This window comes from Rhinoderma darwinii, chromosome 2, assembly GCF_050947455.1.
Source record: "Rhinoderma darwinii isolate aRhiDar2 chromosome 2, aRhiDar2.hap1, whole genome shotgun sequence".
NCBI classification, from domain to species: domain Eukaryota; kingdom Metazoa; phylum Chordata; class Amphibia; order Anura; family Rhinodermatidae; genus Rhinoderma; species Rhinoderma darwinii.
Window position 1 is genome coordinate 192,543,581 of NC_134688.1, and position 15,928 is coordinate 192,559,508.

At 40.6% G+C, this 15,928-nt stretch overlaps 1 protein-coding gene across 1 annotated transcript in view; it reads right to left on the reverse strand.

The window, feature by feature from the left end:
* The window catches only part of SLC5A7 (solute carrier family 5 member 7), a 42,060-nt gene extending 26,687 nt beyond the window's left edge, over positions 1-15,373 (reverse strand). The window contains exons 1-4 of the mRNA XM_075850337.1: positions 15,245-15,373; positions 14,215-14,468; positions 12,021-12,134; positions 9,930-10,085 (exon numbers count right to left, since the gene is read on the reverse strand). Coding sequence (XP_075706452.1) covers positions 9,930-10,085; positions 12,021-12,134; positions 14,215-14,392 — 448 coding nt within the window. The 5' untranslated portion in view covers positions 14,393-14,468; positions 15,245-15,373. The remainder of the gene's footprint in view (positions 1-9,929; positions 10,086-12,020; positions 12,135-14,214; positions 14,469-15,244) is intronic.
* Between the last annotated feature and the right edge of the window lie 555 nt (positions 15,374-15,928).

Below are 15,928 nucleotides of genomic sequence, written 5' to 3' on the forward strand. Positions count from 1 at the left end.
TGATGCCTCCCGAAGTCCCGTTGCTTCGTTTCTCCCCTAAAGACTCAGAAATACCTATGCAACTCGGGGCCTCCGTGTCCCCTCAACAACGTAGAGAATTCCGCAGGAAGAATGGTCTCTGCTTCTACTGTGGGGATGTCAAGCATCAAGTAAACAACTGTCCCAAGCGTAAGAATGCTGTCAGAGAGCTCCCGCGTCTAAGTGATCATCGGGGAGGTCACTTGGGCGCACAGGTATTTCCCGTAAATATGAAACGTACTAAGATATTGCTTCCCTTTCAGGTCTCTTTTGGTGGTAGGTCTGCTACCGGCAGTGCCTTCGTGGATTCAGGGTCCTCTACTAATATCATGTCTGTGGAATTTGCTATGTCTCTCGCTATGCCTCTGATTGATTTGCCTAAACCTGTTCCGGTAGTGGGTATCGACTCCACTCCTCTTGCTAATGGTTATTTTACACAGCATACCCCTGTTTTTGAACTCCTTGTTGGCTCCATGCATTTGGAGCAATGCTCTGTACTATTGATGCAGGGATTATCGTACGATTTGGTTCTAGGTCTTCCCTGGTTGCAGTTGCATAATCCTACGTTTGACTGGAATACTGGGGAGCTAACCAAATGGGGTAATGAATGTTGTACGTCATGTTTTTCTGTTAATTCTATTTCTCCCCCTAAGGAGGTGAATACGCTACCCGAGTTTGTTCAGGACTTCGCTGATGTTTTCTCTAAAGAGGCCTCCGAAGTATTACCGCCTCATAGAGAATACGATTGCGCTATCGAATTGGTACCAGGAGCTAAGCTCCCTAAGGGTAGGATATTTAACCTTTCTTGTCCCGAACGTGAAGCCATGAGGGAGTATATCCAGGAATCCCTGGCCAAGGGTTACATTCGTCCCTCTTCTTCTCCGGTAGGTGCTGGCTTCTTCTTCGTAGGGAAGAAGGATGGGGGTCTTAGGCCATGCATTGACTACCGTGGCCTGAATAAGGTCACGGTAAGGAACCAGTATCCCCTTCCTTTGATTCCTGATCTCTTTAATCAGGTTCAGGGGGCCCAATGGTTCTCTAAATTGGATCTACGGGGGGCGTATAACCTTATTCGCATCAAAGAGGGGGATGAGTGGAAGACTGCGTTTAACACGCCCGAAGGCCATTTCGAATACCTCGTCATGCCCTTTGGGTTGTGCAATGCCCCTGCGGTCTTCCAGAACTTCATAAATGAGATTTTGAGAAATTACCTGGGGATATTTCTTGTAGTGTACCTTGATGACATATTGGTGTTTTCCAGGGACTGGTCCTCCCACATAGAGCATGTCAGGAAAGTGCTCCAGGTCCTTCGAGAAAACAAACTGTTTGCCAAAATCGAAAAATGTGTATTTGGGGTACAGGAGATACCATTTTTAGGTCAAATCCTCACTCCTCATGAATTCCGCATGGACCCTGCCAAGGTTCAGGCTGTGGCTGAATGGGTCCAACCTGCCTCCCTGAAAGCGCTACAGTGTTTTTTGGGGTTCGCTAACTATTACAGGAGATTTATTGCTAACTTCTCGGTCGTCGCTAAGCCTCTTACGGACCTCACTCGCAAGGGTGCTGATGTCCTCCATTGGCCCCCTGAGGCCGTCCAGGCTTTTGAGACCCTCAAGAAGTGCTTTATCTCGGCCCCCGTGCTGGTTCAGCCCAACCAAAGGGAGCCATTTATTGTGGAGGTTGACGCGTCCGAGGTGGGAGTGGGGGCCGTCTTGTCCCAGGGTACCAGCTCCCTCACCCATCTCCGCCCCTGTGCTTACTTTTCTAGGAAGTTTTCGCCCACGGAGTGTAACTATGATATTGGCAACCGCGAACTTTTAGCCATTAAATGGGCATTTGAAGAGTGGCGCCACTTCCTGGAGGGGGCTAGGCACCAGGTAACGGTCCTTACCGACCACAAGAATCTGGTTTTCCTAGAATCTGCCCGGAGGCTAAACCCGAGACAAGCTCGATGGGCGTTGTTTTTTACCAGATTCAATTTTTTGGTTACCTATAGGGCCGGGTCTAAAAATATTAAGGCGGATGCACTGTCGCGTAGCTTCATGGCCAGCCCTCCTTCGGAGGAAGATCCTGTTTGTATTTTGCCTCCAGGTATAGTCATTTCCTCTATCGAGTCCGATTTAGTCTCTGAAATTGCTGCTGATCAAGGTTCAGCTCCTGGGAACCTTCCTGAGAACAAGCTGTTTGTTCCCCTGCAATTCCGGCTAAGGGTACTTAGGGAAAATCACGACTCCGCACTATCTGGCCATCCAGGCATCCTGGGTACCAAACACCTCATTACCAGAAATTATTGGTGGCCTGGTTTGCCTAAAGACGTTAAGGCCTACGTCGCCGCCTGTGAGGTTTGTGCCAGGTCCAAGACTCCCAGGTCCCGACCAGCGGGCTTACTGCGTTCGTTGCCCATTCCCCAGAGACCTTGGACACATATCTCCATGGATTTTATCACCGATTTGCCTCCATCCCAAGGCAAGTCGGTGGTGTGGGTGGTGGTAGACCGCTTCAGTAAAATGTGCCACTTTGTGCCCCTCAAGAAACTACCCAACGCCAAGACGTTGGCTACCTTGTTTATCAAACACATCCTGCGTCTCCATGGGGTCCCCGTCAATATTGTTTCTGACAGGGGGGTACAATTTGTTTCATTGTTTTGGAGAGCCTTCTGTAATAAGTTGGGGATTGATCTGTCCTTCTCCTCTGCCTTCCATCCTGAAACCAATGGCCAAACGGAGAGGACTAATCAGTCTCTAGAACAATACTTAAGATGTTTTGTCTCTGACTGTCAATTTGATTGGGTTTCTTTCATTCCCCTCGCCGAATTTTCCCTTAATAACCGGGTCAGTAACTCGTCAGGGGTCTCTCCCTTTTTCTGTAATTTTGGGTTTAATCCACGGTTCTCCTCCGTTTCACCTGGTTGTTCCAACAATCCCGAGGTGGAGGTCGTTCATCGGGATCTGTGCACAGTCTGGGCCCAGGTTCAGAAGAACCTAGAGGCGTCCCAGAGCATACAGAAGGCTCAGGCCGATAGAAGACGTTCTGCTAACCCCCTGTTTGTGGTCGGGGATCTGGTGTGGTTGTCATCCAGGAACTTGTGTCTCAAGGTTCCGTCCAAAAAGTTTGCTCCCCGGTTTATTGGGCCGTATAAGGTCATTGAGGTCCTCAGTCCTGTCTCTTTCCGGCTGGAGTTACCCCCGTCTTTTCGTATACACAACGTGTTTCATGCCTCCCTCCTGAAACGCTGCTCCCCGTCCTTGGCCCCCTCGAGGAAACCTCCTGTTCCCGTCCTCACCCCTGAGGGGGTGGAATTTGAGGTGGCCAGGATCGTGGACAGCAAGATGGTCCAAGGCTCCCTCCAGTACCTGGTCCATTGGAGAGGATACGGGCCCGAGGAGAGGACTTGGGTACCCGCCCGGGATGTTCACGCTGGGGTATTGGTCAGGAGGTTCCACCTGCGTTTCCCCAGTAAGCCAGGTCCACTTAGAAAGGGTCCGGTGGCCCCTCATAAAAGGGGGGGTACTGTAAAGGATCTGCCAGGCACTGCTTCGGGGTTAATTCCCAGAATTAATCAGTCAACACCTGAGTGTACATCCCTGAGACAGACACCAGCTTCCTCCACTCAGGCTGGCAGGCTTAGGAGTGGGAGAGCCTATCGCAACCTGGCCAGACTCAGCTAGCTCCCGCCCTCGGTCTATTTAAGCCTGCTCTTCCTGTCCATCTGTGCTTGTGAATTCTTTCCTTGAGGTTTCCTGGCCCGGCTACAGCTCCTGCTACTTTTTGATCCTGCTCCATACAGACCCCGGCTTACCGACTACTCTTCTGCTTTTCGCTTTGTACCTCGCACTCTCCTGGCTTGACTCGGCTCGTTCACTACTCTGTTTCTCACGGTGTTTCCGCGAGCAACTGCCCATTTCCCTTGCTTGTATTCCCTTGTTTGTTTGTCGTGTTTGTCATGCACTTACTGAGCGCAGGGACCGCCGCCCAGTTGTACCCCGTCGCCTAGGGCGGGTCGTTGCAAGTAGGCAGGGACAGAGTGGCGGGTAGATTAGGGCTCACTTGTCCGTTTCCCTACCCCCCCCACCATTACAAAGGAATTCTCTGGTGGATTCCTAACTAGTTATCCGAAGGTTTCGGATTTAAATTGTTTTTATAAAACTGTAAAATTAATAAACGGCTGCTGTGGCCATTTCACATCCAACCTCGGTGTCACGTGTCTTTCCTAAAGGTGGGGGTGGGGGGATAGGATGGGGTAAGGGAAGGTTCGTTAACACACGACTCTACTTAGGCAGGTCAAGAAGGGGCTGGACAGAGCCTGCAGGGCTGAAGGGGAAGCCTCCATGACCTCCCTGGTAGGGAAAGGGTTAACAGGTGAGGGAGAGTTGGAGGGAGTTGGAGGGGGGGGGGGTCAGGGAGGAGTCAGGGGGCCGTTGCTGCGCTTCCCGCTGTTTTTCGGCATTGAGCCGGAAGCAGCGGGAGGAGTAGCACAGTAAGGACAAGCTCCCACCCTCCCGCCCTTGGTTTGTTACGTGGGGGGTCTTTGCGTACGTCCGTATATGAGTGTTGTGTTTTATTTGTGTGCTTATCTAACATGTTTTTCCTTTTTTCCTGAGTAGGTTCTGTTGTCATGGCAGCTGGCGGGGGGAGTCCTTGAGGCCAGTCAGTACAAAATGGTGGGGGGGTCGCATCGGGGGTATGCGTCCCCCAAAAAAGGTACATGGTTGAAGACTTCATCGGGTGTTATCCCTTTGAAGTGGTCTTCTGGTAGAAGGTATATCACTTGAAGGCTTCATCGGGTGTTATCCCTTTGAAGTGGACTTCTAGTGGTCGGTATATCACTTGAGGGCTTCATCGGGTGTTATCCCCTTGAAGTGGACTTCTAGTGGTTGGAGCCATCTGCAGAGGTGAACGGTGCTTCCGAGCTGGTTTACGGCTGGAGGTAATTAGTGGTTTGCAGATGGCTAACTCGGTGTGTTCTTAAAAAAGGAATATCTGAAGGGGCTTCAAGGACTTCCTCTGCTCGGGTTAATGTTAACGTTAAATTGTTATTTACGTTTCTGACCCATGTTGGGTCATGTGAATTATTAGAAGGAATTCTCTGGTGGATTCCTAACTAGTTATCCGAAGGTTTCGGATTTAAATTGTTTTTATAAAACTGTAAAATTAATAAACGGCTGCTGTGGCCATTTCACATCCAACCTCGGTGTCACGTGTCTTTCCTCAAGGTGGGGGTGGGGGGATAGGATGGGGTAAGGGAAGGTTCGTTAACACACGACTCTACTTAGGCAGGTCAAGCATTTTGATGACCAATGCCTTTTAATTGACACCCCAAATCACAGTTTTCCATTTATTTACATATTGGAACCAGAAAATGTAAGAAGCAGCCAGATAAGATTCTACAGTGGCAGTCCTTAGATTAAAGGGATTGCACAGGAAGAGAAAAAAGTGTCTGCGCTATGGCCGATACTGCAGCTCATCTTATCCCATGGACAAGACGGATGATGTTTTGGGAAATAAACAAACACTTTTTCTAATCCTGAACAGCCCCTTTATTGGTACATAAAGCATTGACATCTGGCTGAGGACATTACCTAACAATTGTGTTTTATTGCTTCAGTGTGATGAAACCACTTTTTTATTTTCATACATAATGAGCAGAAAACCCTGTTTCTACAGAGAAGAGACACTGACATGTTGAGTGATTTTTCTGCTGACTTCTTAGTAGAGAAATTCCACTTCTACAATACACATCAGTGAATAATCCCAAAGTAGAGATAACATCAGAATAATTGAACAGCAAAGTTAAAAAAACCAATCAGGAAATAAAACCGGCTGCCCAAATCAAAACATCCCCTGTTCATATCCCCTATGAGGACATATAGACATCACAGATGGCAGTTACCCGCTCTATAAGCCAGAAAGATCGCATCCCGCTCTAGCAAACTCGAAGCGACCATGTGATGGAAAACATTACACTAAATGCAAAACGTGCTATACTGCATTTCCTAAAAAGTCAGAAGCTACAATAACAACCGATCGCCTGGGATCAGGGAAATCAGACCACCTGATTATGGGGGTTCCATCATTCTAACAAGTGGTTGTCCAGTTGAGACAACCGCTTTAAGGAGATCACTGTGGTAATAAATATTCTGAAAATCCGTTGGGTGTTTGGGATTTGCCTTACGACATATTTCTGTTTTTTTGTGATCTAATATATAAATCTGACAATTCGCGAATTCATATAATTCGTCACCTGTCCGGTCTGGCATGTGCATGATTGTCAGAGTTTAACGGCAAGTATTTTCAAAAGAGAAAAATCGATATTTATAATATTAGTTTGCTGTATTGGATTGATTACTTTTAGCATGTTACAGTTTTTATTTTAAGCCATTCATGTCTAAAACCAGAGTAATTACAACTACGTTACTGTGATAACTGTCATCATAAACAGACTGAATGTAAACAAGCGCCTTACTGTTTCTTCTAATCAGGGCACAGTTGGAAATTAGAGAAAATTATGTTTATTAGAACAAGATAAACTTAGCCTAAAACAGGAGAAACAGACCAGGCAACGCATGGCAAGACCACTTGAATCAGATCTAAGTGGTAGCAACGGAGGTAAATGAGCTCCAATTTGAGTTTCTTATATAGATGACTCACACTAAGTGGCGAGTTGTTACCAGCTCCCAGAAACAAAATCTGCACTGTTTGATTTATTTCATATTCCTACCTGGGAGATAAAAGCCCAGAACTTAGACCCCCACTTGTATTGTAGATAAGCGTTTCCCCTCTCCCCAGCATGATGTCATCTACTTCTCTCATTTCAAAGGAACATCCTTAATTCATAGCTTCATGAAAGATGGTCCATGTAATGACTATTTATGTATCCACATGAGCTCTACCCAAAATTTCATACATGACTGATGCTGAAATACTGACGTGTCAAACATAGTTACAGTAGGAGGATGATTCTTTGCTTTTCTCGATATATTTTTAAATGTATTTTGTGCATGTATTATTCCATTACTATAATACTGTTGCCCTCCCTATATTTAGGGGCGGAGGCGAGGGGGTGCTGGAGTTGGGAAACACAGGAAACCAAGGCCTGAGAAATTTTTCCATATTTTAAGAATATCACATCTTCAAAATCACATCTTTACGAGTTTATACATTCTAATATTCCTTATTAGTAAGTCTCAATGTTTGTTCAAACATTTTATAATATCCAAATGGCGTACTGGAAAATGCTGCTTTTAATAAAATAGAATGGCGACTGTAAATTTTTTTTAAAAGTTGTCTGATATGTGATTAAATGAAAAAAAAAAACGTATAAAAGTGAGGTCGAATTTTTCATTTAACAAAATCAGCAAAAAGGAATGTCCAGCTGATGCAGTAACTTCAATAAATTCATGCTATAAATGTAGACATTTTTACGGCTTCACTACATGTTTGCTGTATTCCCTCTAAGCTGTGAGTGCTATATAGGAAATTGTTAAAACGGTTTCAGCATCAGTACAGCCAATGGGTATGTTATACTATGGATTGTGATTATTGTCTGTTACCTGCCTACTCTGCTCACCATTCGCTGCTGGATGCACATGCATATATGTACTTTATTTCACTGCTAGCCAAGTGAATTTAACTCTTTAGTGTCTGTCGCCACCTCTGCACTTGCTAATGTTGGTGGGGACATATACATTTGTATTCTGTATTATTGCTACTTGGCGTCCTGGCTGCCCACTTTCATTTTAATTTAGCAATTTTAAAAGGTTTGCGATTTTTGTATACAATAAAGTTATTATTTTGTATATTGTAGCCGTATGTGCTTATAACTTTTCTTGGTTATATAATCAAGTCAAAGCCCAATAGCAGCTCTACTTGTCTAGAGGGTGCCGAATTTTTACATATAGACAGTGATGTCAGAAGCTTCCCAATGCAGGAGTCCCCGGGTAGAGCATTGCAAGCGCTCTCCTCACAGACTTTGGCCCTGGGGAAGCTCCTGATATCACATATATGGACAATGATGTCAGGAGCTTCCCTAGGGCCGGAGTACCCGGGTAGAGCATCGGAGTACCCCAGGGCTGGATTCTGCCCGCAAACTTTTGCTCTGGCCCTTGGCCCTCACCCTAATGTCACCATCCAAATATAAACAGCGATATAAGGAGTTTCCCTAGGGCCATAACTAACAGGCAGAACATTAGAAATTGGGTGACGTATCCTACTGTATGCCTACCAACATATACCTTCGATGGAAGGCAAAATCAAGATGCAAGATGAGGGGGGGGACTTAGAGGGAACAGTGCATGTAAGGTGCTTAGTTTGTAATCATCATCATCATCATCACCATTGTCATCATCAAGGTGTACTCTTCACTCTTGATCAGAACATGCGCTAATAGCTAAGGGGACACCCTAAAACCCAGAGCTGCATTCAGACTGGAAGTCTCACAATAAAATCTATAGATGTGAGCAATGCCCATAGATTTTTAGAAAAGCCACACAACGCTGCATTTTCTAAATTTGTGTCTTATAAAATTGGAGACATACAGTATGGAGGTACAATATGGGCCTAAAGCACATATATTGTTTTATAGATGCGTACAACCTATATCTACAATATGACAGTGTGGATGAGGTCCAATGCCAAGATTTATGCTAATGGACTTTTGGGTTCAGCACTATTTTAATGCTGGAATAATGGTGGTATTAAGGACACTGTTTTTGCAAAGGTGGCAGCCTTTAGCTGGAGAATTGGTATAAACCTGAGTACTAAAAAGGATGTATGACCTCACATATAGACCAAAAACTTATTTAGAGTAAACTCAATCTACTCTCACTGGACATGCAAATCTGTAACCCATTTTTTAGTCCTTACTACTGATGCAATAGCCTCCATTCCTGAAAACCAATCTATACACATCCCTATACACTCCCTTAACCCCACGCATCCCACAATCCCCACACTACACCTTCTTTCCTATGTTATATTTGGTTTCTGATAACTTTAATATTACACTAGTCAGACTACAGTGTTATTTTTTTCTCCAAATGTGTAAACAGGTTATTTTTTCCCTTTTTACTTGACTTTGGACTGCATTCATGTTATTTTTTGTGTGAGTTTTTACATCTTATTATGTATAAACGTTAAGCCTAGTTTATGCCTTTATTTAATAATGAATCAACTTTATCACCAAGGCTACATGTTATTTTTTTATTATATTACATCCAGTAGAAAACACATGCTGCTTAAATTAAGTAAGAATATAGTTCCATCAAAATTCATTCTGACAAGCTGTGTAATTCCAGTACTACTTCTAATTCTAGATATCCTCCCGAATTTAGTCACCTCCACCCCATGTTAAATAATACGAGTAAATGGGCTTGTCAAGTGGATTTTCACATAAGGTGACATTGTTTAAAACTTCAATTTCAACTGATTTTGAACAGAGCTGATCTGATTGTTCTGGCTACAAATTTTTGACATATTCAATAAGACGGGGAATAATAAATTCTGTGGCGTTTTTAGAGCTAAGCTACAGGAGCTACATGGTCACACACCACATATACTATTTAATTTGCTGATTGTGACAATGGCTCAATTCTCCATATAATAAAGTGGGAGGGTGCCATGGCCACTCCCTCTAAATAATTTCCCACTGCTGCCCCGTTTTTCTCAAAGTCTCCTGGTATCAGAACTGGTTTTTTTATTTTACTATATTTAATTACATTTACAGATTTCTTTTTGTTTTGTTTTCTTGAAAATATCCTTACATTTCATTCAATAAGACACAATCATGCAAAATATATATGACTATATATGCAACTTTGCCCTTACTGGAAAAAAAGCTGTAAACTATTACTTGTGGAGTTTCTTCTTATACATCATATATAACTTAAATCAATGAAAGTGAATAAGACTCTTACCTAAAGCAGAAAGTATTGCAGCCGCCCAGAACATCTCTCCCATTAATGCTGGTATAAAAAGTAATCCGCCCATTCGCTTGCCATAGACCTGCTGGAAAGGGTCTAGCATGGTTACATATCCCCTTGATCGCATGGGCTTAGCAAAGAATAGACCACCTAGAAAAAGATGCATAGTATATAATTATCTAGAGGACATGTTGTTATAAGTAGGTACTGGCTTGCTGCATCTATGGTGTACTAAGTAATATTAATCTTATGTAACAGTCTCGGCGCTGCTATGTACCATAATGATGCTCTTATTCTGACCTTCAGTTACAAACAAAACATTTCAGGCTGCCTCATTCACACAAAAGCAGGCATTTATATACAGGCCTATAACATGACCATGCTGCTAGTCAGCACACCAGATATTGCGTAACTACAATTGCTGCAAAGAATCTGAGTTTTATGGGACCTATAGTTAATTAACATGTGGGGGACGCAGACAGCACATTTCTGACCTTATTTTATGGTCTCTTCAACTTATCCATGTAATGTATAAGAGCAGTTTTTATTGCTATTTGATTGAGCATAACATCATTACTCAACAATTGCTATTTCTTTTAGTTTAGAAAGGCTTCTAAAATATGAATTCAGCCTTTTAGATATTGTTATATTGTTATATGACATAGTAAAAGAGTAACATAATTTGTGAGGCTGAAAAAAGACATACGTCAATCGAATTCAACCTATTATCCTGCAATGTTGATCGAGAGAAAGGTGAAAACCCCCATGAGGTAAAAGACAATTTTCCTCATTCTAGGAAAAAAAAATCCTTCCCAACTCCAATATGGTAATTAGAATAAATCCTTGATCTCTAGTAGCCATTACTTGCAATATTATTACACTCAAGAAAGGCATTGAGGCCCTTTCATGACATTTGATAAAAGTATAGAAGGCAATTCTGTGATATTCAACTCTTAATTGCCTAGTTATTAGGTTAAATGAACACATTGCGCATACCCATGTGAGCCCAAAATTGGTAAAAAAAAATTTTGCCCCTGTACTTGCAATTAGGCAGATCCCTGGAGAAACATGTCACTAATGCCTGTACATATTCATAGTAAGTATGTTCTGTTTTCCAGCAAAATCCAAAACGTAATTAGATTTATCTACAGAATTCAATAATGATTCCTGGAAGACTCTATGCCACAATTAAATGCTCCTGTCCGTATATACTCTATTTCATAGCTTGTGAAACTGCATTTGCAATGGCAACCATAAATTGAACAAATGGATAAATCATTTCAGCTTTGGTCTTTATATATATATATATATATATATATATATATATATATATATACATACATAGTGGTGATATCCCCAATAGAATATGTTACATTTATAATCTAGCTGTTCCTCTTAATGAATGGCCAATGCGTATTACATATGACTATTACTAATTTGTATCATACTATTTGTCCAAGCATAACACATGCTAGTGTACTATACAGAAGTAAAACATGAATTTTCCGTGGCAGCTTGTACGATGTTCCTTATACAGTTGGCCTTATAAAGGCATCATGATTTTAATTTGAATTCAGTTACTGTAGAATGCAATATTCAGCAGCAGTGTTAAAGGTCAAGAGACAGGCAGTAATGCCACAGAGTAGCATTCTATAAATGATGAGGCGCTGTATGCCCAGATGTGTTATTGAAACTTTGCATGTCCAGATTTGTGTACAATAATAATTTTTCTTATATAAAAAAAGGTGTATTATGTATATTCTTCTTTCCCTGCTTTGAATGCAAGATACGCCGATGCTTTAAATTGATTTATATTATAATCTTCTTCTAATAGGAACACCATTGCATTATCTTTAATATGTACTGAAATAAAACAGCACACCGCATTCCAGGCCTGAAAAGGTTATTTGGATGCAGCATCTCAATGAATCATTGATTAGATATGTCTGCTTATTAAATTAGCCATGCATTAACCTCCACATCTCCCTGATATCTGTATTCCTCAAGCCTTATTTGATTTGCGAATAACCATAGTTAGTTTTGACTCGGACAAATATCAATACACGTAATTCAATTTTGACTTACCTACGATAAGACTGAGCGAGTAGCCAATAGGTGCTTGAGCCCAAGCCAGTCCATATCCTGAGACATACACTGCTTCTGCTGTCCCATTTATGTATCCTCCACCAACCCATGTTGCTAATGAATTGCATTGATATTAAAAAAAAAATAAAGAAATTAAAGTTAATAGCTTAAATATGAAAATGAGACATATAGGAATGGGGTGTGTAATATACATCTATATCTAAATCTATCTATCTATAGATATATCTATATAGATATATCTGTATCTATATATATATATATCTATAATGAGAAAAAGAATAAAGCAGCACAGCCACATCAGTGGGTGCTGGCCTCCTAGGTTGAGGCTAGGAGCCCTTGTTAATGTAATCCCAAAAAAATGAAGAGGCAGCACTCCAAGGAAATTGGTGAAAAAAAGTGGTGTGTTTATTCACCCCAGGCAGGTAATGTTTCGATCCGCCTCTATGGGATCTTTGTCAAGCCTTTTTTTTTAAAATTATATATATCTATATATCTATATATATATATATATCTATCTACAGTCCAAAAGCAGATGAACACAGCACTCCAACAAACCATAAATTAGGCCATGTGCTCGTTACCAGGGGATGAATCAGTTCCCCAACTTCAATATAAAACGTCCATAGGACAAAGTAACGGCACCAGGACTTCAGAGTAGATGAAACAGGGTGAGCGACGTTTCGTCACAGAACCTTTCTCAAGCTTGCCGTTACTTTGTTCTATGGTCGTTTTTTCTATCTATCTATCTATCTATCTATCTATCTATCTATCTCATATCTATCTATCTATCTATCTATCTATCTATCTATCTATCTATCTATCTATCTATCTATCTATCTATCTATCTATCTATCTATCTATCTATCTATCTATCTATCTATCTATCTATCTGTCTATCTATCTATCGATATATCTATATCTATATAGATATATCTGTATCTATCTATATCTATATATATATATCTATAAGATTTAGAAATATTCACATTAAGGAAGGGGTGGAGACACACATGTCCAGTAAATGTTAGATCCATTAGTGTAACCCTTTATTTTCATTACATCATTCATTCATTATCATCTATATCTATCTATCTATCTATCTATCTATCTATCTATCTATCTATCTATCTATCTATCTATCTATCTATCTATCTATCTATCTATCTATCTATCTATCTATCTATCTATCTATCTATCTATCTATCTATCTATCTCTATCTAATCTATCTCTATAGATATATCTATATAGATATATCTGTATATCTATCAATCTATCTATCTATCTATCTATCTATCTATCTATCTATCTATCTATCTATCTATCTATCTATCTATCTATCTATCTATCTATCTATCATCTATCTATCTATCTATCTATCTATCTATCTATCTATCTATCTATCTATCTATCTATCTATCTATCTATCTATCTATCTATCTTTATATAAATGTATATATTTAGAAATATACACATACAGAAGGGGTGGAGACACACATGTCCAGTAAATGTTAGATCCATTAGTGTAACCCCTTATTTTCATTACATCCTTCATTATCATTTCAATCCACTATTTGTAGCTTACAACAAAGCCAAATATTTTAGTACATCAGTTAATTGTTTACTTGCAAAGTAACTGCATAACTACTGTGTAGGTTTAACATTAAACAAATCTATCTGAGCCCTGACAGAGAAAACATTGCCACAGTTAATCATCCATCATTAACATGAATAATGCCACAGCTGATAATTTAGCAACATATAAATAGGAAGGTGGAAAGTAATTAAATAAGAGACAATTAGGACTATAGCAAATGCAGTTCTGTTTAACGGATATGTAATGCAGTCACGGATAATTGAGGAATCAGATGAATGAATCTTTAAATATTTTCTTCTTCTGTGACTCTTCAAGACATAATTCAGTCCAATTTGCAGTAAATTTCAAACCTGGTGCATACATTTTACCATCTCTAGTCAACAACATGACAGGTGGTAAATAACAAGTAATAAACTCTGTACTCTGAAGCCTATACAACCGTGTGTTTAGGTTGCCAAGTAGCAAGTCAATGCAGAATGAATCAATTATACCATGCTCCTCTAATGCTCATATATTAGTCTTGTTAGCTGTAGGTAGAAAACTTTACAAGGTGTTAAACAAAGACAATACATTTTCACCTGTAGTAGTAAAAGCTCCAACCAGTAGTCCTATATCTCTTCCACCCACAATAATCCCTTCCCGGGGATCTCCATCACCACGTGAATTTTTAGTTCTCCAGGCAGCCCATATGCCCACAAACAAGATAGCCAAATAGAAAATGATTATTGCCACCAGCCCCTCCACGTGGAAAGCCATCTTCTAGAGCAAGGTCTGGATATTTCATGAATGTCTCTATATGGTTACAGCACTCTTGTCCACTGTACATGGAGAACTATGAGAAAGAAACAGCACACAAATAATGAACTTAACATTCCTCCTGACACACTACCTCAATGTAGAATAATAACCATCTAAGAAGTCACAGGGAAATATCAACAAGTCAGTCACCTGTAAATAACTGCTCCTCTCTGCCTGCACTGAGCTCCTACTATCATCAATCACTCCTGCCTGTCTTACAATGATATGAAATTCTCTGTATCATTCCACCATAAAGAGGCAGGAATGGTATTTTACTTCTACTGTCTATATTACCTGATCATCAATTGCAGCATTTTATGATTTGTGTATGTATATCCCATTCATCTAGACTGTTATATAAATATTATTATTCCATAATAACAAACAGTTGGTTTTTAATGTTTGCTCCTACCTAATGTCTGATGATAATAATAGTCATAATAATACTAATATACAATACATAAATACTAAATACACAAATAACAAACAGATATTGACTAACCCATCTGCTAACAATGAAACAAAAGGAGGGAGAGAGAGGACTCTGCCCTTTACAGCTTCTAAAAGGATGCAAGGGTTACAATCTGTTAGTAAAGTTACACTGGCTTCTGTCACAATGTCTCTTTATTCATTAAACCAGTCCATGTGTTCACATTGGTAACATTATATAAATATGCCTGGATTGGTCATCATAATAAAACAAGTTTACATCTTTTTCTTACTACTATGCTATAAAAGTTGAAGTATATACTTAAATGAGAAAATAAAGCATTAGAAAGTGCTTAGGTATTGCCAATGTAGAATACTCACATTATGCATAGGTCATCAAACAGTTGTTCAAAGGACTCTCATCATTCAGCAGCAACCTCCAAGTCACAGTGTATGCCCACTCCCTGCTCTGCTTCTGGCTGCACACACCCTGCTACATAGGCAGGAGCACAATCCACCCGCTGCTTCTATGCTCCACAATTCACTTCTCATTGAAGTAAAAAGAAAATCCACCCCCTGAGAGCTGCAGTCTGCTTTCCTCTGTCAAATCATACTGTCAAAAACCCAGGGAAAATGTATTCTTTTTACTCATGAAGGTGGAGGATATGTATAATATTCAGTATAAAAATGCAGAGTCTGCTGTAATTTAGCACAAGCTATTGTTCATATGGATACATTGTTACAGTGGAACTGTCCAAGGTCCTGATCATAACTACACAATTTGAAGCCACTTAATCTAAGCAAGTAGTCACTGGAGGGGTGAGGCTAGTTTTAGCTTTGACAGGGAGGGTGTTAAGTCATATGTCTTAATTTACAGAGATGTATCTTATCTCCCCCTACATGGCTTTCACATAGCATAGAATAATTGTACCTAAACTCTTTCAAACATTAGATCACATTCTTAGTAGTAAGGTGTAAATCTTACCTGTGGAGTACTTGACAATCCTGCTCCGGCAGAACTTCTTCACTTCTTAAAATGACTTGTTTCTACTTCTACATAATATT